A 12,920-nucleotide genomic window follows, 5' to 3' on the forward strand; every position below is an offset into this window, starting at 1 on the left:
CGCTCATCTTGCGTTATTGGCCGAGGGATCCGGCGTACAGCTTCCGGGTCATGTGGCCAGCATGACTAACCTGCTTCTGGTGAACCAGAGCAGCGCACAGTGACGCAGTTTACCTTCCCGCCGGAGCGGTACCTATTTATCTACTTGCACTTTGATGTGCTTTCGAACTGCTAGGTTGGCAACCCTAAGAATCTTATTGGGGGGGAAATTCCCTCAGGTTTGTATCTTTCTGCGAAAGTCTATCAACTATGCACAAATCACTACATTAAAAACATTAATAATCAGGTCCTGAATGTTCCAATCACATCATCATTCCAGTTCATCTTCATAGAAACAGGCTGCCTTTTCATAATATTCCTTTAAAGTTGGCTCTTCAACAAGGTGACAAAAAAGTGCTTAGTAAAATTAACCACATAGCTCCCAAAGGACCCAGAGGGGACAACTTCCCAGGCACAAGGAGTCTCCTGCACTCTGGAAATGCTTTGTGAGCAATGAGAAATCCATTCTCTATTATAAACCTGTGTTAGTTGGAAATCAATCAAGCATTGAGGGTATCTTTTTTATTATACAATCCAGGGTAGCTTTAACCTTTATAAAGTTTAGCTTCTGGGTAAATGTTAAGTATTCTGATTTCATTCTGAAATCATAAAAGAAACCCTAACAAATTAACATTTACGAAGTACTTCACAATTTTCAGTGTATTTTCTATTTATTATTTCATATTTGTCAACAATACCATAAGTGATGTATTGAAACATATTATTGTGCACCATCAGATCCTTGTTATGAAAACACTCACACACGAATGTAGTACAATAAAAACTAGAAGAACATACAAGTTTTGATGTTCTCTGCTCAAGTTAAGAGTTCATTACTGTGTTTACCCCATGGTGGCAGAAACCATATGCTTGCTTATACAGAAACCCCTCAGATTTAGCAACTGCAGCAGGATTGTTCTCTGTTTCCATATGCTCAGTATCTGTTCAATTAAAAAAAAAAAACTTCGCCAAGGTTAAGAGACAAACATTGCTTTGTGTAATATGGGCAGGATTCCTGTACAACAAAAAAGCATATAACAGCAATCTAATGCATACTTAGCAAAGAATATGTGAGACTTGCTTCTGGGTAAAGATGCATCAAACAGGGTTATATTTAATCAGTAAGAGGATGAACCCTTTTCAAATTAAGGGTAGTCACATTGCAGCAATCACGTCACTTGCATTCATTCATTCATTCATTCATGACAAAGGTGGGTTTAAACACAAATTCTAGTACAATGCAATTTGAGGCATTGTTGAAAGCAAGATCACTTTTAAAATAAATTGGGCAACCTTATTTTAACCCATTAGCATTTCCGAGCACAATTCAAAGTGTTGGTGCTGACTTTTAAAGCCCTAAACGGCCTCGGGCCTGTATACCTGAAGGAGCGTCTACACCCCCATCATTCAGACCAGACACTGAGGTCCAGTGCCAAGGGCCTTCTGGCGGTTCCCTCACTAAAGAAGTGAGGTTACAGGGAACCAGGCAGAGGGCCTTCTCGGTAGTGGCGCTTGCCCTGTGGAACGCCCTCCCATCAGATGTCAAGGCAATAAGCAACTATCTTACTTTTAAAGGACATCTGAAGGCAGTCCTGTTTAGGGAAGTTTTTAATGTTTAATGCTGTATTGTGTTTTTAATACAGTATTTGGTTGGCAGCTACCCAGAGTGGCTGGGGAAACCCAGCCAGATGGGCGGGGTATAAATATTAAATTATTATTATAAAAATATTAGCAAGAAAGCAATTTTAAACAATATAACTCCCCTGGATTCGTATCAAAAATTTGAGGAACATCAAGCAAGCCCAAGTGATTTACATAATTTAAACTACAATCAACAAACATTAGTTACATCATCCCACCACTTTAAAAAGACAACAGAAGGATCTCTATTTCCTAATGCATGGCAGAGAGACATACCAGTTATATTTATTTAAAGACACAAGCAGTTATCTCTAGGACAATCAGGCAGAGATAGAAGGGCAGCAGCAATAAAGGGTATCACACTACTACTGCAGGGACTAGCTATATAGAGCATTTAGTGATGTTGGCCCATTAGAAAAACTCCAATACAAATGTTGGATATATAGACTGAACTTCAGCCTTTTTAGATTTGGCACCCCCTATTAACCCCAACCTGCAATGTGGGACTGAATCATTTCCCTTCCCCTAGGCTTAGTTGGGTGGAAACTCTTACGCATTTCTTCTGCCAAGTGAAATGCTTTTATTCTCCCAAGCATTTGGGGGTAAATTAATTGTTAAAGCTTTATATTTTCTCATCCTGCTATTTTTTAATTGATTGGGGTTTTTTTAATGATTGTTTTTAATTAATATATCATTTAACATTATTTCACATTTTGTAACATGTTGGCTATTGCCCTGGGATCACCATATGAAGGGCTATCTACAAATCAGGTAAATAAAAGAATGACTATTTCTCCATATCCCTTTGTTCTTAACTCTTTCCACCAATCCCACTTTTTTCTTTTATTATTTATTATAAAATTGGGGAGGTATAGTGCTGCTGTTGGGAGCCAGAACAGATTGCTGTACAATCCAAACAACTTAAAACGATGATATAAGCAACCCAGAGGTCCTTGATTCTAATAAGCATCATTCTTTTTTTTTCAAATCTAGTCCACATTAAGAAGATATATTGCTCTGAGCTACTTGCAATACTCAGCACCCCTCTTCCCACACTCGACTTGCTTTAACTTGTGCTACTAATTAACAATTGCATATGTAAACAAGCACATGCCCTAAGTAAACCCACTTCCCACGAAGACAGCTGACCAGGCAAAAGACCCACCCCAAGACTTCTTTTTCACCTGCCTGCCAGAAAAGCATAACGATTGAAAACATCAACGACCTGGTCCTGAAACAAATGTTGGTCTTATTCAAGTTCAGCTGACTTTCTCTGAAAAGATCCATAGGTAGCTGCCAGTCTGAACAGCTGACCCTTAACAACTCCATTCATATCAAGTTACACAATCCAAGTAACAGAGTGAAAGTTGTCAATTACCAGCCGGAGGAGGAGGTGGGGAGATGGGGCACCCACCACACAGGAACCTACGCCTAGCAAAGTTTTGGCTGGCAAGGGAAGGGGGTACATTGTTTTCTTCCCACCCTCTCTCCTCACTTAGGCACGCCGACTTCTGCCGGGGGTCCCGGTTGAGAATCCTCCGCTGCTTTGCATAGCGCTACGAAAAGGGAGGAGGCGCAGCCAGCTCCAAGTGCGTGAACTGGACTGCAGGACAGCAGAGTCAGCCTTCCTAACATCTCCACTCTTTTTCCGCTTACCAGACGGAGGGAAAACACGGGGAGATGAGGGGAGGGGAGGGGGGGGCGCCGCAAAGCGGCAGTTCCGCCTGCGCGAGTCCCTTTGCAAGGAAGAGGGGCGGACGAGTGGAAGCGGGGAGGAAAGAGCAGTCGGGGCCAAGGACTGCATTGACACCCAGGCTATAAAGGCCGATAAAGTTGCTGCCGGGAGCGAGTCAGCAGGAGGCAGGAAAACATTAGCGACAGCCGCAAGCAGGCCTCGCAGTATCCCCTGCCTCTTGTCAGACTCTCACCCTCCTCCCCTTCCTGCCTTCAGGCTTGCAACAATCCCAGGCACGCTTGCCACAGGAGCAAGCTCCACTGGCAGACCACCGCAAGGGTCACACTGCGAATCTGAAAGCCGAAATGCCCGTTCAGCAACACGGGAAGGCCAGCTTCCGAGCAGCTATGCCTAGGACCCCGCGAAAAGGCGGCAAAGTTTATTATACGCACGTTTGTACTTGGCCTAGGCTGAACACAGAGCACAGGATTGCAATGCAAGGCCGCTAGCCCATAGGCGGAGAGAAGAGGGAAAAGCAACACTTCTTTAGCCTAGCATGGAGCTGAGATTCTCTTAGGAGCTGCCTCCCGGCGATCACAACGGCATACTTCCGAGGAAAGCATGCCCAGGGTGGCACAATAAAGCCGCCATCCAAGCAGACCCAGGAAGCAAGCTGACATCCCCGTGAACGTGCACAAACGGAAGCCGTTTACCCATCAGCAAAGCCTACATCCAAGCAGGCCTTGCTCCCAAGGAAGTGTGCTTTAGGATGGCGGCCTCCGATATAAGGGGTTTACCCCCCCCCCAGGTGCCCAAGGTTGCAAAACCCTAACCCCACTCGCCAGGGAGTAAGGAGGCGCGTTTTAGCACGGCAGCTTCTACATTGGGGGGGGGGGGTGACTTCCAGGTTAAGGGCCTCTGGCTGCAACCCTACTTACCCCAGGAAATCAACCCCACGACATTTTCTCCCTGCTTCTAGAACGGCTGCCTCTCAGCTCAGTGGGCCTTCACCTCTCCTTTCTCGCAAGAGGTTAAATGCCTACGGGACTGCAAGCTCAGCCGGCTGCCATCCTAACAAAACCCCTGTGTGCACGCAGGAAATGACAACAAACGGCGTTTTCTCTTTGTTTCAGCCTGGCCACCTGAGCTCCGTGGGCCTTACCCCCAGGTGGACTGAGTGCCCGCAGGGTCGCAGGCTTCAGCATGAGGCGACTTACTATCCTAACCATGCTACAAACCCTATCAGCATTTTCTCCCTTGCTTTGGCTCGGGTGGGCCTTATCCCCACCCAACCCACCCCTGATGGGGTGCGAGTGGTGGTCAAGCGCCCACCGGGCTGCAGGCTCCAGCAGCTCCTCAAGCAGCGCAAGGAAGTCAGCACCGCCGGATCACCCAGCGTTTCCTCCCCGCAGCGCCTGGGCTTGCTCTCGAGTAGCCCCGGCTTAGGGTCGCATTGTTGAAGGCTTTGCACCGCACAAATAACAACAAGGATAAGGAAGGCCACTCACCAGGGAGAAGAGGTTGGAGTGACAGTCCTCCAGGCTCGCCCCGTTCGCCACAGCAGTCATGATCCTCCTCGGCGAGCCCGGCCTCCAGAGCGGGGCATGTCTGAGGAGGAGGAAGGAGGAGGGGAGGGCGGAGGAGGAGGAGGAGGGGGTCTCAGGAAGGCCGAGGTGGGCGGGCCCGGCCGGCCGGTGGAGACGAGGGGGGGCGCCGCCGCCGCCGCTCTCTTTTCAAGGCCTCCCCCCCTCCCTCCGCGCTTCTTCCGAGGAGAGACGGAGGAAGGAGGAGAGACGCCGCTCAGCCGCCTCGCCCACCCCGGCCACACAGCGCGGGCGAGGCCGGGCTCTCTCGCTCGCCTTCCTTCTCCCCTGCGCCCGCCCGCTTCGCCAGGCAGAAAAACAAAACACACACGCACAAAAAAGAAGAAAAACGAGGAAGATCGGCGCGGGCGGCGACCGCAAGCGGAGAACGGCGGCGGCGGCGGAGGGTGTGACGAGATTTGAGGAGGAGGCGGCGGCGACGCCGGGTGGGTCCTCCTTCTTCACGGGCGGAGGAGGAGGGCGGAGGAGGACGGGGCCTCCCGCTTCTTTCTCGTTCCCTCACACACACACACGCCCCGGCTTCTCGTCGTCGTCGCAGTCGTCACCGGGATATTAGTCGAAGCGCGGTCTCGCTCGTGCGCGCGACCGACCAGTCTCCCTCCTCCTTTTTCGCCCCCCCTCTCTCTTTTTTCCCCTCTCTCCTCCTCCTCTTCCTTTTCTTCTTCTCCTCAGCGGCGGCGGCGGCGGGGAGCTTTCCCCCCTCCTCCCTCAGCGCCGCCTCAAACGTACATATAGATATGTTCACACACTCACACACGCTCACATACAGCCCTCTCGCCTCAGCTCTGGGCTCTGACAGCAATGGCGGCCGCCAGGAGCACCGCGCCTCGCCATTGGCCCAGCGCGGCCCACGTGGGGCAGGCCTCCCGGCTGGATGGGAAAAGGAGAAAAAAAGAGGAGGGAGGGAGGGGGAATGAGAAGAGCGGCGGCGGCTCCTCTCGCTCAGGCGCGCCCGCGCGCTGTTACGAAGCGCTCGCCTTCGGCTCGGCCGCCGCTAGGGGCGCTGCGGAGCTGGAGTGACTAGAAAGCGGCGGCGGCAGGAGAGGCAGCCGTAAGTAACCCCCGCCAGGCCGGCACTACCTTGTTGTAGTGGAATGCGCACAAGTTGCAGCAGGCGCCTGGGTACCAGAACACATCAAACACGCGAACCACGTTTTCCCACCCGCCCGAAAAGGTGACAATGAGAAGTGTAGTTTGTTGAGGGCACTGAGAGGTGTAGTTCGGTGAGGGATAAACCAGCTATAGAAGGAAGGTGGCAGGACCGACCAACCGACCTTGCTGTAGTGCAGAAGTCGCAGGGGGCTCTCTCCTTCTGAATGCCCGGACGTCTTTTAAAAACACGCACACATTCACCGCAAACAGATTCTTGGAAGCTGTGGTTTGAAACAGGTGCTGGGATTTGTAGTTTAGTGGGGGGGGATAAAATGTGCAGAAGATGCTCTCTCTTTCTCTGGATGAGTGCACACCATACATTTAAAGCACACACACACACACCCCTGAAAAAATGGGAACTGTAGTTTGTTGCAGGCACCGGGAGTTGTAGTTTGGTGGAGGATAAAGTGATTATTTATTTATTTATTTATTTATTGAAGGTTTTCTTGGTTTACAAAAGATACGTGAGATGTCTCTCATAACGTTTTGCAAATCAGTTTCATTTGTTGAGACATTGGGGAGAAAAGGGGAAGAGAGGTAGATGGGGTCGGGTGACAATGTTACTATTTTGCTTAATATAAAGGATAAAGTGATGAATGAATGAAGGCGATTGCAGAAGCTGTAGTACTACCCACCCTACCTCAGTATAGATGACAGTGAAGAAGCTACAGTGGACTTTCACTCATTCTCTCTCTGACTGTGTACACAACATATACTGAAAGAATGCTCCCCCAGTGCTGGATTTATGTAGAAGCTAAACAAGTTGTAGCTTATGGCCCCACTCTCTTGGAGGCCACCCAAAAAATTAAAGGAAAAAAAACTGGATATACATTTCCAAAATATAAGATAAAAACAAATAAAATGGCTTTAGATACCTGTTAGGTCCATAAATTACCATCTAGCATATATTCAACACAAAAAAACCAGTAACAATTTGTTGTTGACAAAGGACAGCTGGACATATAAAGGGCCCCATTACCTTCCGTAGCTTAGGGCCTCATCAAACCTAAATCTGGCCCTGGCTCCCCCCCCCCCAAAAAAACCCAACCACTCCAGGGAACTTTAGTGTGTTAAGGGTACTGGAAGTTGTAGTTTGTGAGAGATAAACAAAGTTAGTGACAAGAGAGGCAGCAGTAATGTCCATCTCTCCCATCACACTGTAGCAGAATGTGCGGAAGTGTCAGCAGGCTCTCTCTGGATGTATACATGCATACGTACATCCCACCTTTTCCTCTCCATTGGAATACCATGTTCTCTCCCTCATTTAATACCCACAACATCCCAGCAAGGTAAGTCAAGCTGAGAGGCAGTGACTGGCCCAAGGTCTCCCAGTGAGCTTCATGGCTGAGTGGGGATTTGAACCCTGTTCTCCCAGCTCCTAGTCTTCACGTTCTAACCACTATACCATGCAGGGTCTCCTTAAAGCACCCCTCAAAAAGGGAGAGTCCTGTGAACTGTAGTTTGCTAAGTTGTAGTTTTGTGAGGGATAGACAGTTCCCAAGATTTGCGGGGTGCTTTAAATGTGTGGTTTTTTCGCAGCCAAGAAGTCAAGACGGGACACAGAAAAGCCTCCATGTACATACCATATTTTAAAGTTTATCCCCACCCTCTTTAAAAAGAAGACTGGGAACTGTAGTTTGTTGTGGGTGCTGGGAGTAGTAGTTCGGGCATGGGATGAACTAAAATTCCCAGGATTTTTGCAGGAGGCAGTAATATAATTTAAATGTACTGTACTGTATATGTACACAGCAAGTTGAGATGGGATATGGAGAAGCCTTGGCTGTGGTGTACAGTAGTATATATGACCAGTGCTGGTGATACAAGCCTAAGAGCAGTTTATGGTATGTAACAACTTTTTAATTGTAACCTAAGAAGGTGTATAACTGAAACAGTTGCATATTGCTTCCTTGTTTACCGCCTTGTTTTTTTCCCACTGTGTCAAGTTTTATTGTAAGTTCTCAACCCTCTGCCAAGTGCGATGCACACTCATGACACTCAATGACCAATGAACCGTTGTTGTTATTATTCCTTCAGTAGCACCTTAAAGACCAAGTAAGTTTTAATTTTGGTATGAGCTTTCGTGTGCATGCACACTTCATCAGGTACCATCAGATGCATGCACACGAAAGCTCATACCAAAATTAAAACTTAGTTGGTCTTTAAGGTGCTACTGAAGGAATTTTTTTATTTTGTTTCGGCTCAGACCAACACGGCTACCAACCTGTTGTTATTATTATTACACAAGTTTTCTGCTTCTGGGGCATTTAAAGGTAAAGGGTAAAGGGACCCCTGACCATTAGGTCCAGTTGTGACCGACTCTGGGGTTGCGCGCTCATCTCGCATTATTGGCCGAGGGAGCCGGCGTACAGCTTCCAGGTCATGTGGCCAGCATGGCAAAGCCACTTCTGGCGAACCAGAGCAGCACACGGAAACGCCGTTTACCTTCCCGCTGTAGCGGTTCCTATTTATCTGCTTGCACTTTGATGTGCTTTCAAACTGCTAGGTTGGCAGGAGCTGGGACCGAGCAACGGGAGCTCACCCCGTCACAGGGATTCAAACCGCCGACCTTCTGATCAGCAAGCCCTAGGCTCAGTGGTTTAACCCACAGCGCCACCTGGGTCCCCAGGGCACTTAGAACAACATATATAAAGCCTGTGTATCCTACTGAATCGTTCACATTTATATAACGTCTCCTCTTCATCTGCCGAGAAAAATTATAAACTGCTTGACCCCAAAATTCTCCAAATATAAAGATAAAACATGGCTAAAATCCACACCCAAACAGACATAAAACCCCTGTTGTTAAAAACAAAGGTAGTTAACTAAATTGTCTGTCCGCATAGGCTTTCCGGAACAGAAAAGTTTTCAGCACGCAGCTAAAACAAGACAACGTTTGCACTTCACTTGACTATTTCTTTGTACATTTCTTTGTACATTTGCTGGGCATATATTACTCTATATGTGTAAACTAAGACAGATTTATTGTACTGTAAATGTGAGCTGACAGTGGAGGAATCTGGGATCCCCACAACCACCTGTAACAATTTTTCAGTTAAAAAAAAAAGTGACAAATATATACCATGTTTTCCTCACTTGCTGCCTTGCAAGACAGGTAAGCTGGATTGAGAGAGATAGTGACTGGCCAAAAGTCAACCAGTATGACAAGCTTCATGAGGATATAAATCTGGACTTCCCAGGTCTCATCCTGACACTCTTCGCCGCTTCTTTTAACACAAGTAAGTCCTGCTGTGTGTTCAGCAGGGGTTTTTACTCCCAGGTTAAGTCACCGAGGGTGGACTTTGGTAATCTTTCGTAATATGGTGCCCCATGTAAGGCCAACATTTGGTGCCCCAAAATGGATCTTCTCAATTATGGACCTTCTCAATCCTGCACCAGCTTGGCACCCGGGGTGTGGGGGTGGGAGAAACCACCCACACCACCCTATAGCGCTGGTATCACCTTAGAACAGGGAGACTCCAATTCAAATCCCCACACAGTGACAAACCATATCGGATGACCTTGTGCCTTCCATTATTTAGTACTGTATACCAATGGTTCCCAAACTTTTTCAGGACACACACACACACACACACACACACACACACACACACACCTGGTTCCATAAATTCATCCCCAGTGCCCCCTAAAGCATTAGCGGTTTGCACGACTCACTAAGGAAGATAATGACACAATAAAATTCTAAACAGTAACAATGAATTGCACGTTTATTTGGAATCCAATTAAATCAATTTAGTTTAATTAATTCAACAACATTGATGCACTTGATCCTGTGATACCAGCTTTTCACAGTCTGCCCCTTGCCTTTTGGCACCTGCCTAGGCAATCTCACTCCCCACCCCACCCCAGGGGGTGGTTGCCTACTTAGGGAACACTGTCTTAATCTACCCCACGGCTCCTTCAGAGAAGGGCAAGTTTAAAATGTAATAAATACTGTGCAGGGCGGGGTGTGTGGAGTAATATAACAGAAATATAACAGAAGGAGTCACATTCCCAAGCTTCTATGGACTTCTTCAGATCTATGCTATGGTTAGTATTGGACTAGGACTAGCAGTGATGGCCAAACTTGGCCCTCCAGCTGTTTTGGGGCTACAACTGCCATCATCCCTAGCTAACAGGACCAGTAGTCAGGGATGATGGGAACTGTAGTCCCAAAACAGCTGGAGGGACGAGTTTGGCCATCACTGGACTAAGGAGACCCAGGTTCAAATATACTCTTGGCTATGAAACTCAGTAGGTGGTCTTGAACAAGCCACCGCTGGGATAAGGTGGGATGGAAACTTGCCATAATGTTAAAGTGTCTCCAGCATACCTCTCAGATCCTCCGCCCTGGAATGTACAAGTCACGTTCTCTGCAGATGTATAGTTCTCCCATTAGGGCTTAGTTCGGCTGGTTTATAAAGGAAATTAGAACATACAAAATCCCGCAAGCAGTTTGATGTTCACTGCCACCGAGTCACAAAAGCTACAATCTCATGAACACTTGTAAATAAGCCTTCTTGCAATCAATCAAGCTCACTTACGAGTAACCAGGGATCAGGTGATGATTTGCTCTTTTCATTTATTTAAAACGTTTTAACGCTGCCTTTAAGCGAAGGGAAGGCAGCCTACAAAATGCCATGCTGTACACAACTGAAAGGATATAGGAATGTGGAAAGCTGTCTGCCATTGAGCCAGACTCTTGGTCCATCCAGCTCTGCTGCTTCGCCAGAGTTTCAGGCAGGAAATGTTCCCAGCCCTTCCTGGAGATGCCAGTGGGGTGTCTCACTTTAGGGGGTGAAACCTAATATTTGCAAATTTCTTCATTGAGGGGTCTTAAAAATATATTTTGGGAGTGAGGAATCTAAATCTGCTATTATTTTTGTGACTGGACAACGTTTGGCTTGGTAAATCTACCTCTGGCGAAGAAACACATAAACTGCTTTCAGAAAGCCAAATAATTTTAATGTTACCTTCGGAAAATGCCGGGTAAACTAAATAATAAAAACAAACAACAATAATCACCCTAATAGTAATATATAATACAACTGCAAGTACTTGGCAATCATTTTCAATTATTTCTTTTTTTATATAATGTATTTATTAAAGATTTTCTCAAACAACAAAACATACAAAAATACCAAACACACAAAGAAAATTACAAAACATAAAAAAGAAAAAACAAGAATACAAAAAGAATAAAAAAATGCCAAAAACAAAAATTTCAACTATAATCCTTATTTCCAATCTATTGACTTCCTCATTCCATCTCCTTCTGCGATTCTTTACATATCCTCTGTAGTAAACTCTAAATCTTATATAAATTCTAATTATTACTTTAACTATACAGTAATACCTCGGGTTACGAACGCGATCCGTTCCAGAACGCAGTTCGTAACCCGAATAGTTCGTAAACCGAACGCAATGGGCGCCGCCATTTTGCGCATGCGCAAAGCGCAATTTTTGCGATTTTCGCGCTTTGCGCATGCGCAGATCATGCGATCGCGCACGCGCCGCTTCTGCGCACGCGCGGGCGGCGAAAACACTTCCGGGTTTGCGCAGTTCGTAACCCGAACTGTTTGCAAACCGAGGTGGTTGTAACCCGAGGTACGACTGTACCTTAATCTTTAATCTTTTATATCTTATCCTTTTATATTCTATCTAAATCTTACTTCTTAATTTAATTGTCCTTAACTTCTATCAATACTTATTTCACACCATTGTATTATCTACAACCTCGATTTTATCTCCCTCACTTCCACTAATTCTAATCTATTATACGTTTATTCTTTAAATAAATTTTAAATTTCTTCCAATCTTCTTCCACTGCTACTTCACTCCGATCCCGGAGCCCCTCCCTTCCCTGAAAAACATTTCCCTGGGTGTCCCGACCAGTCCCTTAATACAATCCAATTTCAGACCTTTATAATCCGTCCATCAATTAAAAACCAATAGATCTTTCATCCCACACCAACTCTTGTCCACTCCAACCCATGCTGCTCTCCCACCCTCCCATTCAGTTGTACAAATTCTTTAACACATCTCCTGTGCCTCTCATTTTTTGCAATTATTTTCAATTATTTCTGTGCAATTTTACTTTCACATTTACTTACAAAGCAGCACTAAATTATATTAATTTAAGTAAAAAAAAAAATTCCCAAGACATGTTAAGATCATGGGAAGAGCTCTGCTGGATCAGACCAAAGACCCCCCCACACCCCTAATTCACGCCCTCAGCCATTGAAATATGCACCCACCCACCTGCATCAAGACACCTGAGCCAAAATTTCACGGGAGAATTTTCCTCCCAGGCATAACTTATGAAAATGTTCCTTCCTCTCTCTGTCGCTACCCCCATAAAAGAGGGCCATGTTGTCAAATAGTCAATACCCATTCATTTATTTTTGAGGCATCCACCACCTTTCACATAATGCTCTGGAACAATGCCATTCCTGGGGCATTGCCGGAGGGGGAAGGAGGGTGCGGTAGGTGTGGGCCACCCCGGGTGTCCCCACTGAGAGGGGTGACAAAATGGTGGGTGGCACTCACCGCGGAACCTGCAGTGTGCCCGAGCCACGTGTCTCTCCTGGGAGTGGCGCGGTGGCTTGAGCGCCCCAAACAGTCCGTCCGTTGCCTCCCCCTCTGCTGTAGGGCGGCTGAGTGGGAGGAGGCAGGTAGACTCTGGAGGCCCCACGGTGCCCCCGTGGGCAGCTGGCCCCACCCCTGGGAGCAGGGCACGCGCTCCACCCCAGGTGCCCAATCGGCTTCCTCTGCTGCTGGGAGGGAGTGGGGGCCAAATGGCAGCCAGACTGC

General features: G+C 46.9%; 1 protein-coding gene across 1 annotated transcript in view; it reads right to left on the bottom strand.

Annotated features, from left to right (window-relative positions):
* The window catches only part of MED13L (mediator complex subunit 13L), a 169,656-nt gene extending 164,030 nt beyond the window's left edge, over nt 1–5,626 (bottom strand). The window contains exon 1 of the mRNA XM_035098346.3: nt 4,863–5,626. Coding sequence (XP_034954237.3) covers nt 4,863–4,922 — 60 coding nt within the window. The 5' untranslated portion in view covers nt 4,923–5,626. The remainder of the gene's footprint in view (nt 1–4,862) is intronic.
* Nucleotides 5,627–12,920: the final 7,294 nt, after the last annotated feature.

The sequence above is a fragment of the Zootoca vivipara genome, chromosome 16 (assembly GCF_965207765.1).
Source record: "Zootoca vivipara chromosome 16, rZooViv2.hap1.1, whole genome shotgun sequence".
In the NCBI taxonomy this organism is placed as follows: domain Eukaryota; kingdom Metazoa; phylum Chordata; class Lepidosauria; order Squamata; family Lacertidae; genus Zootoca; species Zootoca vivipara.